The sequence below is a fragment of the Syngnathus scovelli genome, chromosome 8 (genome assembly GCF_024217435.2).
Source record: "Syngnathus scovelli strain Florida chromosome 8, RoL_Ssco_1.2, whole genome shotgun sequence".
Classification (NCBI taxonomy): Eukaryota; Metazoa; Chordata; class Actinopteri; order Syngnathiformes; family Syngnathidae; genus Syngnathus; species Syngnathus scovelli.
In genome coordinates, this window is record NC_090854.1 from 2,624,774 (window position 1) to 2,643,682 (window position 18,909).

General features: G+C 46.3%; 1 protein-coding gene across 3 annotated transcripts in view; it reads left to right on the top strand.

Annotated features, from left to right (window-relative positions):
• The window catches only part of ubxn4 (UBX domain protein 4), a 91,533-nt gene extending 73,061 nt beyond the window's left edge, over positions 1-18,472 (top strand). For 2 of the 3 annotated variants that reach the window (XM_049727698.1, XM_049727699.1), the window contains exons 11-12: positions 9,161-9,366; positions 18,136-18,472. In XM_049727698.1, the coding sequence (XP_049583655.1) occupies positions 9,161-9,366; positions 18,136-18,271 (342 nt within the window). In that variant the 3' untranslated portion in view covers positions 18,272-18,472. The remainder of the gene's footprint in view (positions 1-9,160; positions 9,367-18,135) is intronic. The other variant, XM_049727700.1, reaches the window with a different exon arrangement.
• The last annotated feature ends 437 nt before the right edge of the window (positions 18,473-18,909 follow it).

The following is an 18,909-nucleotide window of genomic DNA, read 5'->3' on the forward strand; positions in this document are numbered from 1 at the left end:
GCAACAGGTCAAACAGGGCGGAGCCAGGGTGGGACCTGTCCGCTGAGATGGCCTTAGCCCTGCTGAGGCAGCGGGTAGTGTAGATGTCCGTAAGGGAGGGGAGAGGGCGGCCGATGATCCTCTGGGCTGCCTTCACCACTCTCTGCAGCTTCTCCCTGTCAGCGGCGGTGGAGCTGTCGAACCATACTACGATGCAGTAGGTCAGTAGACTCTCGATGGAAGATCGGTAGAAGGTCAGCAACAGGTCGGTGTTGAGGTTGTACCTCCTGAGGACTCTCAGGAAGTGTAACCGCTGCTGAGCCTTCTTGACGATGGTGGTGATGTTCTCTGACCAGGAGATCCGGTCAGAGATGTGGACGCCCAGGTACTTGGTGCTGTGGACCCTCTCCACCTGCTCGCCGTTGATGAAGAGGGGAGTTGGCTCAGGGCTGTGTCTTCTGAAGTCTATGATGAGCTCGTTGGTCTTCTTGGTGTTCAGAGCGAGATTGTTCTCAGAGCACCAGTCGACCAGCTCCAGGACCTCCTCTCTGTAGGCTACCTCATCGCCATTGGAGATGAGACCGACCACAGTGGTATCGTCGGCGAACTTGACAATCCGGTTGTGGTTGTGAGCCGGTCTACAATCATGAGTGTAGAGGCAGAAGAGGAGGGGGCTCAACACACAGCCCTGTGGGGAGCCGATGCTCAACGTACGGGTGGAGGAGAGGCGGGAGCCAACTCTCACAGCCTGGAGTCGGTTGGTCAGAAAGTCATTAATCCAGGCACATGTGAGAGAGGGGAGTCCAAGAGTGTCCAGCTTTGTGGTGAGTCTGTCCGGGAGGATGGTGTTGAATGCCGAACTGTAATCCACAAAGAGCATCCGGACATAGCTCTGCTGCTGCTCCAGGTGGTTCACCGCACAATGGAGGACAACGGCGATGGCGTCCTCTGTGGATCTGTTGGTCCGGTATGCAAACTGGTGGGGGTCGAGGTGTGGGGGAAGATAATCCTTGATGTGCTGAAGAACCAGCCTCTCAAAGCACTTCATGATCACCGGAGTGAGGGCCACTGGTCGGTAATCATTCAGGCTAGAGATGGCGGACTTCTTCGGCACTGGGATGAAGGTTGAGGTTTTCAGGCAGGGCGGGACGGTTGCTAGGGCCAGGGAGCGGTTGAAGATCGTGGTGAAGGTGGGGACGAGCTCCTCAGTGCATGCCCTCAGCACCTTGCCGGGGACCCCATCCGGGCCTGCGGCCTTTCTGGGATTCACTGTAAGGAGCACCTTTCTGACCTTGTGCTCCTGAACAGTGAGTGGAGTGATGTCAGAGCTGGGTGGGGGAGGGGGCAGGGCAGGGACAGGGGAGTGCTGCTGGGATGTTCCAAACCGAGCAAAGAAGCTGTTTAGCTCCTCTGCCAGCTGTGCGCCTTGGTCTTCGACTTGAGCGGCACTGCCCCTGAAGTTGGTGATCTCCTGGATGCCCTGCCACACCTTGCGGCCGTTGTTGCTGGACAGGTGGGACTCGATGCGTTGTCTGTGGTCCGCTTTCGCCCGTTTGACTCCTCTCCTCAGCTCAGCTCTGGCAGCGCTGTACAGAGATCTGTCTCCTGACCTGAAGGCGGTGTCGCGGGCTCTGAGGAGAGAGCGGACCTGGCTGCACATCCAGGGTTTCTGGTTAGGGAAGACCCGGATGGTTTTGGTCACAGTCACATTGCTGGCGCAGAACTGGATGTAGCCCAGAACTGTGTCTGTGTGTGTCCCCAGCTCCTGGTGGTCGAATAGGTCCCAGTCTGTCCGTTGAAAACAGTCTTTGAGTTTGTGGAGTGCATCCTCAGGCCAGGAGGTGATGGTCCTTAAGGTGGGTCTGAGTTTGCGTCTGAGGGGGGTGTAGGCAGGGAAGAGCAGTAGGGACAGATGGTCTGATTGGCCGAGGTGGGGGAGGGGGATAGCTCTGTATGCATGTTTGATGTTGGTGTAGACATGGTCCAGGGTGTTCTCACCCCGTGAAGCACACTTTACGTGCTGGTGGAAATTCGGCAGTACAGTCTTTAAGTTGGCCTTGTTAAAATCCCCCGCTACAATGTGGAAGCCATCAGGGTGAGCCCGTTGTTGTTCACTCACAGCTCTCAGCAGGAGCGAGAGTGCCGTGCTTACGTCAGCGTCGGGTGGAATGTAAACAGCAATGACGATAACAACAGCTAGCTCCCTCGGGAGGAAAAAAGGCCGGCACCTGACTGCCATGTACTCGAGGTCCGGACAGCAGTGGCTGCCTACGATGGTCGCATTGTTGCACCAGTTTTCGTGCACATACATACAAAGCCCCCAACCTCTGCGTTTACCGGAGTCCAATGTTCTGTCCGCGCTTAGCAGGGAGCGGCTTGCTAGCTGCATGCTAGCATCGGGGATATCCGGGCGCAGCCAGGTTTCGGTTATAATAATCACACAACAGTCCCAGACGTAGTGGTTTCCCGTGAGCTGTAGATCCAGGTCATCCATTTTATGCAGCAGGGATCTGTCGTTGGAGAGAAACAGGCTCGGGAGAGGCGGCTTGTGCGGTTGTTTACGTAGCCTTAGCATTAGGCCAGACCGACGGCCTCGCTTTTGCTTCCTCTCTCTTCTTCGCCTGCGTCGCCTCCCAGACCCGACAACAATCCACGGAGACCCCGGCGGTCTCGCAATCTCGTCTGGGATGTTGTGCTTGCGGTGAAAGTCACTTGAAATAGGTATCCGTGCTTGGTATCCAATGTCCGTGAGCGAGTGGAAAGTGTACTTGGGATTCCCAGTACACAGTGTGCCAAAGAGTGAAAATAAAAAAATATAGGCAAGGAAAAAAGAGCACTGGCGTGGAGAGCCGTAAGCCGCTGCGTCCGTGCGCGCCGCCATCTTGGAATCTGAAACAATATATTATATGTTATAACAATATATTTGAAAGAAAAAGTACGTTATTTTGCCTCATTCAAATCATGCAAAAACTGTCTATCACATCTTAATATCTGAACACTTAAATATGTAAACTAAAGTCCAATCACATTTGTAAATGAATGGCTTCTGGGTTTCGAAATGTAAATAAACCAATCTATTGTGATAAAACAAAATTCCAATAACTGCATTAACCATCAAAGTGAAGTCTAACTGTAACTGTAGTCTTGAAACAAATCTGAATAAGGAAAAGCATTTCAATGAAATAATGCAAACTGGTTTAAACTTGAGAGTAGCTGAGATCTGTCATGTCAGAACATTACTCCTCACAAATATCCTCTGCCTCGCTGTGCTCAGTGTCACTGTCCACGTACGCGCACACCCTCCTGTCGAACTCTTGAAAGCGGCTGCTCTGAGGACCACAGAAAGCTTTTCTCTGATTGTGAGCGTTTTTTAGGTGATCTTTTTGAGCTCTCCATCTACGGAGATGGAGAGCTCAAAAAGATCGAAAGAATATTACACTCTGTGACACCATATTTCGCAGCCGCTTTGCAATTCTTTGAAGACTGCCTCATTTATCACCATCATCTTGAAGTTTGCATCATAACTTCTCCTCAGCTGCCGGTTAACCTGGCCTATCTTCGACCCACTTTTCTCCAGATTGTCACGACGTTTCTCCATTTTCCGTTATCTCTTCTCTTATTTTCTTCTCTTTTCTTTCTTACCACAATTTTTTTATTTTTCTTCTTCGTGCTACCGCTTTTTTTATTTTTATTCTTCGTGACAGGGGTTCGCTTTGGCCTGGGGCGTTAAGTTCAGCATTCGCTTTAAAGATATATGGCGCTATCTAGTGTTGTGAATGGGTATATGTCTATACCCCGAATGTAAGACGACCCCCACTTTTTCAGTCTTATTTCAATGCAAAAAACACCATCTTTATGTATATTCGGGCCAATACAGTAAATAAAATTAATTATCCAAAAAAACCTCTTCAAGGCTGTTGTCCAACACGGATAACAAAATGCTAAAACAATGTTGTGAAATGTCAAACTGCTGAGTGTGTAACATATTACATATTACTCTAGTCAACCTCCATTTTGTATACCGTATTTTTTGGACTTTAAGTCGCGTTTTTTTTCATAGTTTGGGTGGGGGTCAAATTGTACTCAGGAGCGACATATATGAAATTATTCACAAATTCTCAAAATTCAAAAATCTGATGTAGTGAAGCCACGATAAATGAACCGCGATGTTGCAAGGGATTACTGTAATTTGAACTACAACTGACATCAGCAGCGCGGCGCATACGCGACGGTGTATACATAAAAGATAAATGATTCGATCACGGGATTCAATGAGTTGGAGTGACAGATTATTTGATAAAATTGTTGTTTATAATTATATGGGCCTGTGGAATAATTTGAACTGCAACCGCTGTCAGCGGCACAGCGCACACATTGTTGACATAAAGGACAATCTATGGATTTAATGATTTGGAGTGACACAGATGGTTTGATAAGGATAACTGTCAATGGTTCGTCAGGCCCGTTCTCAGCTCTTTGTTTGTGTTTATGTCACGTTAGCATACCGTATCGTTTAGCCTGTTGTTGCTCGTTCATGTCTGTTCTTGGTGTTGTATTTCGTTGAATAAATGCGACTTATACTCCGGCGCGACTAATGTGTTTTTTCACTTTATTGTGCATTTTATGGCTAATGCGACGTATATCCGGAGTGACTTTTAGGCCGAAAAATACGGTAGGTATTTCTGTATTCAAATCAAATATTATACTGGTCAAATTTCTGTTCTGTTTTCAACTTTTTATTCAAACTTCCAGTTAATTTGTAACAGCTGCATGCAAATCATGTCATACTGGACAAATCTTTTTTTTTTCTTGTTTTTATTTCCTCACTTTCAAATAGTAGAATTATTTCCGTAATTCCCTTCAAAAAGTAAAACTTGTATGCTGTATACTTTTCTTCCACACAGACTGATGTCTTTGTGTATGTAAAAGTTTGGGCACCCCTGATCTTTTTCAAGATTTTCCTTTATAAATCATTGGTTGTTCGGATCAGCATTTCAATTAAATATAAATAGCAGACAAACACAGTGATATTTGAGAAGTGAAATGAAGTTTACAGAAAGTGTGCAATCGTTAGTTGAACAAAAGTAGTCAGGTGCATAAATTTGGGCACCCCAAGAGACATCTATAATTCGTAGATCCTACTTTTACAGAAATAACAGCCTCTAAACACTTCCTATAGCTTCCAATGAGAGTCTGGGATCTGGTTGACGGTATTTTTGACCATTCGTCTAGACAAATATCTCAAGTTCAGTCAGGTTTGATGGTTTCCGAGCATGGACAGCCCGCTTTAAATCACACCACAGATTTTCAATAATATTCAGGTTTGGCAACTGAGATGGCCATTTCAGAACGTTGTACTTGTTGCTTTGCATGAATGCCTTAGTAGAATTCATGCAGTGTTTGAGGTCATTGTCTTCTTGAGGTATCCAGCCCCTGTGCAACTTCAACTTTGTCACTGATTCTTGAACATTGTTTGCAAGAATCTGCTTATACTGACTTGATCCATGCGAGCTTCAACTTTAACATGATTGCCAGTACCTGCACTGGGCACACAGCCCTACAGCATGATGGAACCACCACCAAATTTGACTGTGGGTAGCAAGTGTTTGTTGCTCAAACCTTTGCGTATTTTGTATATTTCAAGTGTTTATTCGTTTTAGTTTTTATTATTATAACTAACAGCTAATGAAAACTCCAAATTAATTATCTCAAAATTAGAATATTTTGAAAAGGGTCCATGTAGAAGACATCTAGTGCCACACTAATCCGCTGATTAACTCAAAAAATCTGCAAAGGCCTTTAAATGGTCTCTGTGTTGTTCTGAAGGCTACACAATCATGGGGAAGACGTCTGACTTGACAGTTGTCCAAAAGACGACCATTGACCTCTTGCACAAGGAGGGCAAGACACAAAAGGTGATTGCTAGAGGCTGGCTGTTTGCAGAGCTCTGTATCCAAGCACATTGATAGACAGGTGAAGGGACGGAAGAAATGTGGTAGAAAAAGTGTACAAGCTATAGGGATAACCGCACCCTGGAGAGAATTGTGAAATAAAACCCATTCAAGAATGTGGGGGAGATTAATAAAGAGTGGACTGCAGCTGGAGTCAGTGCTTCACGAACCACCACAAAGAGACGCATGAAAGACATGAATTTCAGCTGTCGCATTCCTTGTATCCATCCACTCTTGATCAACAAACCGCATAAAAAGCGTCTCGCCGGGGCTGAGGACAAAAAGGACTGGACTGCTGCTAAGTGGTCCAAAGTTATGTTCTTTGATGAAAGTAAATTTTACATTCCCTTTGGAAAACAAGGTCACAGAGTCTGGAGTAAAAGCGTAGAAGCACAGAATCCACGTTGCATGAAGTCCAGTGTAAAGTCTCCACCGTCAGTAATGGTGTGAGGTGCCTTGTCATCTGCCGGTGTTGGCCCACTCTGTTTTCTGAGGTCCAAGGTCAATGCAGCCGTCTACCAGGAGGTTTTAGAGCACTTGCTTCCTGCTGCTGACCAACTTTATGGAGATGCAGATTTCACTTTCCAACAGGACTTGACACCTGCACACAGTGCCAAAACCACCAGTACCTGGTTTAAGGACCATGGTATCACTGTCCTTGATTGGCCAGCAAGCTCGCCTGACCTTAACCCCTGGAATAATGACACATCTCAGAGCTGTGTTCTGGGAAATGTGGTTAAAGAGGCCGAAAGCACTGAATGTTCGGCGCTTCTCCACCGGATGTAGCTTAGTTCTATTCCTTTTTTTAAAAAAACTTTAAATCAGTATTAAAGTTAGTATTTTAGCGTATAGTATTTTAATGTGGTTTTTGCTACTCTTCAGCAACTTTCGGCAACATTTTGCCATCAGCAACAGCAAGCCATTCTATGCCTACCTGTCCTCCTGCATTTTCGGCTGGTTCCAGTCCTCTACTCTGCTCCGAAGCCTAGGATCACCCCCAAGTTCCAACAGGATCCTGTTCGGCTCTTCACAGCATTACTTGCAGGCTAAAGCGACCGAGCCACAGTTGCCAGGACCACAACAAACCTCGACAACCAGCGGGCTGCCTGCTAGCAGCCCCCAGCAACGCATCCCGGCTAGCCTCGCTAACGGCTAACAGTTAACAAGTTCTGTACTCCTCCGACCAGCAAAATGTGGAAATATTCCATCCCCGCTTACTGGAGTTGAGAAGTCACAAAATTCCAGCCTGTGTTTCAGTTATCAAAAAACATTTCTCCCATCCACGATATATCTACAGAAGCAACCGATCACAACATACCATTCATCTGTTCAGCTGATCTGTTTCACGTCATCAGAGCTCTGTCGCATGTATTGTTTATACCAACGGAAACACCATGAGTGCACCACAAACAAAGCAGCAGCATGGAAAACGTGGAGTGGATTTCCGTGTCCTCATTCCACTTCAGAGATTCACCACATTACCAACAGTCAAAATAGAGCATTTTAACACCCAGTCACTCACACTTAAAGCACCACACATCAATGAACACATTCTGGACAAGGGCTTAGACGTGATGTGTTTTTGTGAAACCTGGCACCAGCCTGAGGTTTATTCCAGCCTGAATATAGCCTGCCCACCTAGATATAGCTATACTCAGAAAGCCCGCAGTACTGGTCGGGTGGGAGACAGCTTAATAACACCCCTTCCCCTCCTCTCACCAACCTTTGAATGCCTTGCTGTTAAATGTAAATCACCTTTTCCTTTGACACTAATACTCATCTACCGTCCACCCAAACTCGAACCAAAGTCAGTCTTCATCTCAGAAATATATGACCTTCTCACATCACTCTGCACTTCTTCAAATGTCGTAATTCTCTGTGACATAAATATTCACGTAGATGACCCTTCCTGCCCGTTTGCCCGTGAATTCATGCAACTTCTCGACTGCCTCAACATCTCACATGTCCATGTCCCTACTCATAGGAAGGGCCACACACTGGACTTGGTCATCACTGACACCACCACCCCGGTCAGCAACCCAGTTGCCTATGACATGGGAGTGTCCGACCACAAAGTCATTTCCATGGCTCTGCAACATCAACTTCTCCAGTCTTCCCATAAAGGCACATCAATCAATGTCACTATCATCTGGTGAAGTGGTTCCTAGAAGCACAAAGCGTGGGTTGCTCGTCGAAAAACCTCTTTGCTAACAGACGTGAGAAAAAGCGGAGTACTCCATTCTAGCAAAACGTCAGAGATTCTATCACCCCCATCCAGTCAGGATGAAAGATTACAACCAAGCGTTTCACTGCCAGACACACAATCTACATTACTACAGTACTTCCAATAATACTGACACAATCATGAAGAGAGAATCAATAGAAAACAGAAATTTGAACAGTATAACATGATCTGAATACAGCAATAACAGATAAATTGGAGTTTGAATATGAGTTGAATTCAGCAATGATTTAAATACAGCAATAACAAACTGGAAGTTTTCATAACAATTTATATAAATTTGTTTTGAATACAGCATTGCCAATTTGATTTAGTTATAACATGTTTTAACAGTTTGATTTGAATACAACAATGACAGTTCAATAAATTTCAAGAGTTATTAGTCAAGTGTGTTATTTCAGTTCCTGTTTAAGTTTCACCATCTGACACACTGCATTTGTGCTGGTGCTGCCATCGTGAATGGAGAGGTCAGCCAGTATGTGTTCTCACCACCATGCTCAAATGCACCTGAACTTCAGATATATTGTTAAGAATCCTACTAGGATTGGCGATCAAAAAACCGGCAGTTACTTAGTCGGAAAGGCACCAAGTACTTTGAATAGCAAATAAAGCCGAAGCAGTAGGAGCATCGCCCCACACTGGCGCACTGTCCGTCATCTTGGCGTTCACATCAGTCACCAGTGATACAGGACTCAGTCGACAATAATAATGGGTGAAAACCCATTTCTGTCAATTCTGAGTTCCTTAGTCTTACATCATTCGTCAGCAGAACGACTGTCCATCACTGACAAATTGACAGACTGACAAAAGGCTCACCTCTGTCCAAAATGTATGCTCAGGGCAGCTGAATGTTTTTGTGTGCCGCACTTTTCATTTTTTTCTCAAATGCTCTATTATATGAAATCCCAATAAAACAAATTTCTGTTTCTGTTGTTTTTTTACAATATGAATGTTTAAAAACAAATATTGCATTATATCCTTCTTACAGCGTGGCAGGCCTGCTTGCACTATTGTCCCATCCACTGGTGGAGGTATGTGGGCTTTCCTGAGCACACTCTTCTATCCTGTTCTCACTGTATGGCGATTCGTCACCTCCTTCACGTTTCAAACCCCACCACAAGAACCATCAAGAAGCTCTTTTGCCCTGTCTCAGTCTTACATCAACCCAGCAATGCACTCTAATAAACCAAAAAGGTGAGTGACAGTCTCTGCTCCTCTTTGTATTATACACTGTGTAAACTGTATATTGTCATAAAATATATAATATACAGAAAATTACCAAAAAAATATCTCAGAAAATTTGAATATTGTGATAAAGTTCTTCATTTTCTGTAATGCAATTAAAAAAACAAAAATGTCATGCATTCTGAATTCATTACTAATCAACTGAAATATTGCAAGCCTTTTATTATTTTAGTATTGCTGATTATGGCATACAGCTTAAGAAAACACAAATATCCTATCTCAATCGTCTAACTCGAAATATCTGCAAGGGTTTCCTGAGCCTTGAAAAACACTCAGCTTGGTTCAGTAAACTAAATCACAAGTATAAGGAAGACTGCTGATCTGACTGCTGTCCAGAGGAACATCATTGACACCCTCCATCAGGAGGGTAAGACACAAAAAGAAATTTCTCAAAGAGCAAGCTGTTCACAGAGTGCAGTTTCAAAGCATATCCACAAAAAGTCTGTTGGAAGGGGGAAATGTGGCAGGAAACACTGCACAACCAAGAGAGATGACCGCAGCCTTAACAGCATTGTGAAGAAGAGTCGCTTCCAGAATTTGCGGGAGCTTCAAAGACAGTGGACTGAAGCTGGAGTCCAGGTATCAAAAACCACTGTTCACAGACTTGTCCGGGAAATGGCCTACAATAGCCGTATTTCCATGGTCACGCCACTTCTGAAGCATCTGACTTGGGCTATGAAAAAGAAGCACTGGACAGTTGCAGAGTGGTCCAAAGTCCTCTTTTCAGACGAAAGCAAGTTTTGTATTTCATTTGGAAGCTAAGGCGCCAGAGTCTGGAGAAAGGCTGGAGAGGAGCAAAATCCAAGTTGCTTGAAATCCAGTGTGAAATTCCCACAGTCAGCGATGGTTTGGGGAGCCATGTCAGCTGCTGGTGTTGGTCTACTGTTTCATCAAGTCCAGAGTAAATGCAGATTTTAGAGCACTACATGCTTTTGTCTGCCGAAAAGCTCTATGGAGATGATGATTTCATTTTCCAGCATGATCTGGCACCTGCCCACAGTGCCAAAACCACCAGTAAATGGTGTACTGACCATGGCATTACTGTCCTCGATTGGCCTGCCAATTCCCCTGACCTGAACCCCATAGAGAATTTGTGGGGTATTGTGAAGAAGAAGCTGAAAGACACCAGACCCAACAATGCAAATGAGCTAAAGGCCGGTATTGAAGCATCCTGGGCATCCATAACACCTCAGCAATACCACAGGCTGATTGCTTCCATGCCACGCCGCATTGATGCAGTAATCCATGCAAAAGGATTCCCAACCAAGTACTGAGTGCATTAATGGACATTTTCAAATGTTTGATTTTGTTTTGCTGTTATAAATCTTTTTTTTACTTGGTCTGAGGAAATATTCTAATATTTTAAGATAGGATTTTTGAGTTTTCTTAAACTGTAAGCCATAATCAGCAATATTAAAACAATAAAAGGCTTGCAATATTTCAGTTGATTTGTAATGAATCCAGAATTTGACATTTTTGTTTTTTAATTGCATTACAGAAAATAAAGAACTTTATCACAATATTCAAATTTTCTGAGACAGTCCTGTACAGTCGTATGCAAAAGTTTGGGCACCCCTGATCATTTTCAAGATTTTCCTTTATAATTCATTGGTTGTTTAGATCAGCAATTATAGTTAAATATATCATATAGCAGACAAAAACAGTGATATTTGAGAAGTGAAATCAAATATATATGATTTACAGAAAGTGTGCAATCATAACCTAAACAAAAGTAGGCAGGTGCATAAATTTGGGCACCCCAACAGAAAAATCCCATGTCCAATGAGAGTCTGGATTCTGGTTGTAGGTACTTTTTACCATTCTTCTTGACAAAATATCTCCAGTTTAGTCATGTTTGATGGTTTCCAAGCACGGACAGCCCGCTTTAAATCACAATATAGATTTTCAATAATATTCAGGTCTGGGGACTGAGATGGCCATTCCAGAATGTTGAACTTGTTCCTTAACATGAATGCCCTTGGGAGGACCCGAGAAAACCCGACCGCGCGGCCCGGATGCCAACTGACTTCGTCGTTATTGTATTTTTGTTACTTTGAGGATTATATGACCCCTAATCATGCCTCCAAAGAAAGCACGTGGGAGCAGTAAAGTCATCCTAAAACACAGACGCTCTTAAAGCAATGCGACAGTGAGCACCCGGCGCGCTGCAGTTGCGCGATCAGACTAAATTAAGCTCCCTGCGCACTGAGGTCCACTTAAATTTTGGAAAGTACATTAGGACTTTAAAAATATTTTCTAAATTTTAGCGACGGCTCTGTCACAATAATGCGACCAGCGCGGTGCAGTTGCGCGGTCGGCGAAGCGCAGTGGTTGCGCGTTCGGCGGTGCACTGCAGTTGCGCAATCGGACAAAATTAAGCTCCCTGCGCACTTAGACCCACTTAAATTTTGGAAAGTACATCAGGACTTTAAAAATATTTTCTAAATTTCAGCGACAGCTCTGTCACAATAATGCGACCAGCGCGGTGCAGTTGTGCGGTGGGCGACGCACTGCGGTTGCGCGTTCGGCGTTGTGCCGCAGTTGCACGATCGGACAAATATGCGCAAACTACTTAAAAAAGGCGTGGTTTTTTTGTCTTGAAACGGATTTTTTTTTTCCCATTATTTGTAATGGGAAAAATCGATTCAGAATTCGACCGATTCGCTTCTCGAACCGCCTTCTGGAACGAGTTGTGGTCAAAAACCATGCCCGAGCCACCTCACCTGGCTCCTCTCAACGTGGAGGAGCAGCGACTCTACTCCGAGTCTCTCCCGGATGACCGAGCTTCTCACCCTATCTTTAAGGGAGAGCCCGGACATACTGCGGAGGAAACTCATTTCGGCCGCTTGTATCCGGGATCTCGTTCTTTTGGTCACGACCCATAGCTCGTGCCCATAAGTGAGGGTAGGCGCGTAGATCGACCGGTAAATTGAGAGCTTTGCCTTTTAGCTCAGCTCTCTCTTTACCACGACAGATTGGTACAGAGTCCGCATTACTGCCGACGCTGCATCGATCCGCCTGTTGATCTCGCGCTCCATCCTCCCCTCACTCGTGAAGATGACCCCAAGATACTTGAACTCCTCCACTTGGGGCAGGATCTCATCCCTGATCCGGAGAGGGCATTCCACCCTTTTCCAACCGAGGACCGTGGACTCGGATTTGGAGATGCTGACCCTCATCCCGACCGCTTCACACTCGACTGCGAACCGCTCCAGTGAGAGCTGGGGATCACAGCTTGAAGAAGCCAACAGCACCACGTTGAGGTCCCCAAACCGGACACCCTCAACGCCTCGGCTGCGCCTAGAGATTCTGTCCATAAAGGTTCTGAACAGAATCGGTGACAAAGGGCAGCCTTGGCGGAGTCCAACCCTCACTGGGAACGAATCTGACTTAATGCCGGAAATGCAGACCAAACTCTGGCATCGGTGATACAGGGACCGAACCGCCCTTATCAGTTGGCTCGGCACCCCGTACTCCCGAAGCACCCTCCAACTCCCGAGGGACACGGTCAAATGCCTTCTCCAGTCCACGAAACACATGTGGACTGGTTGGGCGAACTCCCATGCCCCCTTGAGGATCGTGCCGAGGGTGTAGAGCTGGTCCACTGTTCCACGCCCAGGACGAAAGCCACACTGCTCCTCCTGAATTCGAGGTTCGACCTCCCGATGGACCCTCCTCTCCAGCACCCCTGAATGAACCTTACCAGGGAGGCTGAGGTGTGATTTCCCCTGTAATTGGAACACACCCTCCGGTCCCCCTTCTTAAAGAGAGGAACCACCACCCCAGTCTGCCAATCCAGAGGCACCTTCCCCAATGTCCACGCAATGTTGTAGAGGCGTGTCAGCCATGACAGTCCCACAACATCCAGAGCCTTTAAGAACTCCGGGCGGATCTCATCCACCCCCAGGGCTTTGCCACCTAGAAGTTTTTTAACTACCTCAGTGACTTTGACCCAAGAGATTGGAGAGTCCGCCTCAGAGTCTCCAGGCCCTGCTTCCACAATGGAAGGCGAGTCGGTTGAATTGAGATGGTCTTCGAAGTATTCTCCCCATCGACTCACAATGTCCCGAGTCGAGGTCAGCAGCTTGCCATCTCCACTGTAAACATTGTTGACGGTGCACTGCTTCCCCCTCCTGAGACGCCGGATGGTGTACCAGAATTTCTTCGGAGCTGTCTGGAAGTTATTCTCCATGGCCTTGCCAAAGTCCTCCCACGCCCGGGTTTTTGCCTCAGCAACCGCCGAAACCGAGTTCCGCTTGGCCATCCGGTACCTGTCAGCTGCCTCCGGAGTGCTGCTGGCCAAAACGGCCCGATAGAACGCCTTCTTCAGCTTGACGGCATCCCTTACCGGCGGGTTCAGGGATTGCCGCCACAACAGGCACCAACGACCTTACGGCCACAGCTCCGGTCGGCTGCCTCAACAATGGAGGCGCGGAACATGGTCCACTCGGACTCAATGTCCCCCGCCTCACCCGGGATGTGGGAAAAGTTCTGCCGGAGGTGGGAGTTGAAGCTCTACCTGACAGAGGAATCTGCCAAACGTTCCCAGCAGACCCTCACAGAGCGTTTGGGTCTGCCAGGTCGGACCGGCATCTTCCCCCACCATCGGCGCCAACCCACCACCAGGTGGTGATCAGTTGACAGCTCCGCCCCTCTCTTTACCAGAGTGTCCAGAACATGCGGCCGCAAATCCGATGACACGACTAGAAAGTCGATCATCGAACTGCGGCCTAGGATGTCTTGGCGCCAAGTACACACATGGACACCCTTATGCTTGAACATGGTGTTCATTATTGACACATTATTATCCGTGTCGAACACAGAATTCCAATAATAGAACACCGCTCGGGTTCAGATCGTGGGGCTGGTCCTCCCAATCACGCCCTTCCAGGTCTCACTGTTATTGCCCACGTGAGCATTGAAGTCACCCAGTAGAACAATGGAGTCCCCGGAAGGAGCGCTCTCCAGCACATCCTCCAGGGACTCCAAGAAGGGTGGGTACTCTGAGCTGCCGTATGGTGCATAGACACAAACAACAGTCAGGACCCGTCCCCCCACCCGAAGGCGGAGGGAGGCTACCCTCTCGTTCCCCGGGGTGAACCCCAATGTGCAGGCGCCTAGCTGGGGGGCAATAACTATACCCACACTTGCTCAACGCCTCTCACCGTAGGCAACTCCAGAGTGAAAGAGAGTCCAGCCCCTCTCGAGAGGGCTTGTACCGGAACCCACATTCTGTGTGGAGGCAAGTTCGACTATATCTAGTCGGAACTTTTCTGCCTCGCACATCAGCTCGGGCTCCTTTCCAGCCAGAGAGGTGACATTCCATGTCCCAAGAGCCAGCTTCTGCAGCCGGGGATCAGACTGCCAAGGTCCCTGCCACCCGACCCCTTTGGCCCCTCCCACAGGTGATGAGCCCATGGAAAGGGGGACCCACGTTTCCTATTCGGGCTGTTCCCAGCCGGGCCCCATAGGCGATGGCCCGGCCACTAGAAGCTCGCCTTCGAGCCCCACCTCCAGGCCTGGCTCCAGAGGGGGGCCCCGGTGACCCGCGTCAGTGTGAGGGAAATCTGAGTCCATATGTCTTTTTTGTCATAAGGTGCTTTTTGAGCCGTGCTTTGTCTGGCCCCTCACCTAGGACCCTTTTGCCATGGGTGACCCTACCAGGGGCATAAAGCCCCAGACAACATGGCTTCTAGAATCATTGGGACACGCAAACCCCTCCACCATGGTATGGTGACGACTCTCGGAGGGGTCTCACTAGACCGCCAAATGGAAAACCAGAATGACCATATCAGCAAAGGTTTATACGGTCCACGTGAGGGTAAAGAGAGGAGTGGATGTGGCTTCGGACCATCACCTTGTGGCGGCCCAACTGCAACTGAAGTTAAAGAAAAGCCGGATGACAGCGCAACCAACCAGACACAAGTACAACACAGCTCTTTTAAAGCATAACAACAAACTGCAAGAGTTTTTTAAGTGACCCTCAGTAACAAGTTTAAAGTGCTTCAAGACTTGTGGAAGGAGAAGATGGTACCCTTGAGAGCAAGTGGCACGCGATAAAAGCAGTGTCAGCGACATGCAAGGAAGTGCTCGGCCTGAAGAAACACCAGCACAAGGAGTGGATTTTGGTTGATAGTTTAGGAAAGATAAAGGAAAAAAAAACATAAGAAGACAGCCATAAACAATAGTCGCACGTTGGCAGAGAAAGCCAAGGCACATGCATAGTATACAGAAGCTAACAAGCAAGCAAACAAAAGCATGAGGACAGAGAAAAAAAGGTATATAGATGACCTGGCAACATCAGCAGAGGAAGCAGCAAGAAAGAATATTATGAAAGAACTGTATGATACTACCAAGAAGCTAGCAGGGAAGTACAGTAGGCCCAGAAGACCAGTGAAAGACAAGAATAGACCGTCAATTATGGGAGAGGAAAGGCAAAGGAACAGATGGATAAGAGCACTTTGGGGAACTCTTCATCAGGCTAATAATTGGTTCCAAGACCACCTGCGATAGGTGAAAATCCGCGATGTAGAGAAAATATATTGTTAAAATATCCATAAAATACTTTTATGAACCTTTATTGTATTTTATTGTATTTTGAAACACTGTATATTGTACTTTAAATGTTTTTTGTATTATTATGCACTTTAGTAAACAATTTAAAGTAAACTGATTTTCATAAACAATTATAAATAGGAAAATAAAGAAAATAAATAAGAGCGAATATTCCGCACAAGACTTTTTTGAACCTTTATTGTAGTTTTATACACTTTGTTGTTTTTTAAACACTTTTTGTGTTTTTAAACACTTTTGTAAGATGTTTAAAGTCAAATTGACTTGCAGAAACGTTCTTATTTAGTTAAATAAATAAATAAGAACATAAATATGAATAAATATATTGTTACAATAGCCACACAAAACTTTTATGAACCTTTTTTGAAGTGTAAATGTGTCTGACTCTTCTCTGCTCTTGCGTGCTGGCCGACTGAGGCGGCCCAGCGCAAGCGCATCCATACAAGAGTTTTATAATTTTATTTTTATACACTATTGTACTTTTAAATACGTTATTGTCTTTTAAACACTTTTAAAAGTGTCACGGCTCCTCTCTGCTCTTGCGTGCTGACTGACTGACGCACCCCGCGGCCCAGCAGGAGCGCATCCGCACAAGACTTTTCTTTTTTTACACTTCATTATATTTTTAAACATTTAAACATTTTAAAGACTAAATGTGTCACGGCCACATATTTCTCAGAAGCACGCCCTGCGCTTAGTGCTCATATCCGGCCGCTGTCCCAAATCCTGGACGGTAGTGCTTTTTTGCTACGTGCACGGTTACACTCACTATCGTTGTCCCAAATGTTTCTGCACGCCGGTGCATTTTTCCTTCGTGCGTGACTGTGTCATGTCTCTGTTCTCACCCTGCTGGCCTGTGGCATCACGCACCTTCCATGCTAAACTTCTGAGGCGCGCGTCGCCAATACGGAACTGCTAATCGTCAGTCCTCACAGTTTTGTCTGTTAAACACGCATGCCTGCCATCTGATTCTCGTTTGCCTGACCTGCTGTGTTACGACATGCCTGCACGACGCGAGCTCGCGGACCGGCTTGTCATTTTAAAGTGTAAATGTGCAACGGCTCCGCTCTGCTTTTGCTGTGCTGACCAGCTGTCCCGTCCCCGCTGCCTTGCGCCAGGGCATCCGCACAAGACTTTTTTAATTTTATGACGGGCAAACAGGGCAATCCGATCGGGAGTGAGAAGCAGACACGCAGTTTTACTTAACTTGGCGATCGAGGAGCGGAGACATGATGGTGTGTGTGTAATGAAGTGCAAGGCTGAAGTGCTGCTTATACGTTGACACAGACGGAGTGAATAAAGTGCGGGAGGCTACGATAAAGTGTAGTTAGAACTGCTAAGCCAATCGGCTGCAAGGACACAGATCAACATGTTCCCATTGGCCATTAGTGTCATATGGTCAGACAAAGCCCTGCGCTCCGTGACGCTGCAAAAAGCCGCAACCATCGGGGAGTCGCTGATAGTGTATGGGTGCACTTGCCTATTTTGTTGCCTGGTTTGTGTGCTTTATTGCATGACTTTTTTGTGTGTGTGTGTGTGTGTGTGTGTGTGTGTGTGTGTGTGTGTGTGTGTGTGTGTGTGTGTGTGTGTGTGTGTGTGTGTGTGTGTGTGTGTGTGTGTGTGTGTGTGTGTGCGTGCGTGCGCGCGGCAGACTTAAAAAAATAACGGTGCACATAACGGTGCACCAAATCTATCTGCAATATTTAAAAAAAAAAAAAATCACGATGGAGCGAGGCCACGACAGGTGAACCGCGAAGTCGCGAAGGATTACTGTATAGCGACGTCTGCCTGCGCAAGATTCAGAGACTATCAGCAACAACAAACTTTGGAAGAGACCAAACCGGCTACCTGTGGAAGAGGAAATAAAGAAACTGCGCTTAGGGATGGATTGGAAACACCCTCCGAAAGCCAGCAAACAATATTACGAGACAAGTCTTTAAATGGAACCCACAATAAAAATTAAACAGAGGCCGACAAACACCTGGCTCAGAGACCGAGAGGCAGACCTAGAGGACCTTCTTGCTGTGGGTCAGCAGCATTAACCACAGTCCCCTTACAAAAAATGTATTAAAGTATCTGGGTGAGAGCCACCCTGCCACCTCTGTCGTTGTGCTAAGTCAGTTTTTTTTTCTTTTGTCTTCTCAGAGAATCGCTTTCCAAGCCTTCTATAAACAGTCCCAAGAACTTCAAGAAAGATGGTAATATCTGCCAGCTCAGGGCTCAAGAGGATAGTGAGGACGATAACAACACTTGGAATGGAAACTCTACCCAGCAAATGTAGCTCTGTAAAAGTAGCTTTTTTCTGTCTGTTCCAATATCGCTGTCGCAACTGTTCGATCCCAGTTTAGTAATAGATAATAATAATAATATATACAATAATATAAATAATTGCTCACCTGTTGGAATGTTGTCAAAGGGATTATTTGAAAATGTAAACACTATCAGAGATTTATAGAAATAAAGTGTTGCATAATTTGCTGAATTATCTGTTTCCTATTGATCATGAGAAATCAACAACATAACCAGTGTCTTCACATACATGAACGTCATTAATTGCGTGCGTGTGTGCGTGCGTGTGTGCGTGCGTGCGTGCGTGCCTGCGTGCGTGCCTGCGTGCGTGCCTGCCTGCGTGCCTGCGTGCGTGCACATATACATACACAGTGGAGCCTCGGTTTTCGAACGTCCCGGTTCTCGAACAAATCAGTATTCGAACAATGCAGCATTTTACTCAGGAGTTAATTGCTGATCAGCTGCAGGTGAGTCCACTCCAGAAACCACCCCACCCAGCCTAAAACTGCAGCATTTGACAATCGGAGCCACAGGACATGGGGTCACCAAAATGAAAAAAAGGAGCAACCCTGACAGAATAGACACAAAAACAAAAGTAACTCTGCATAAACATTATGATGTGGTTTGGAA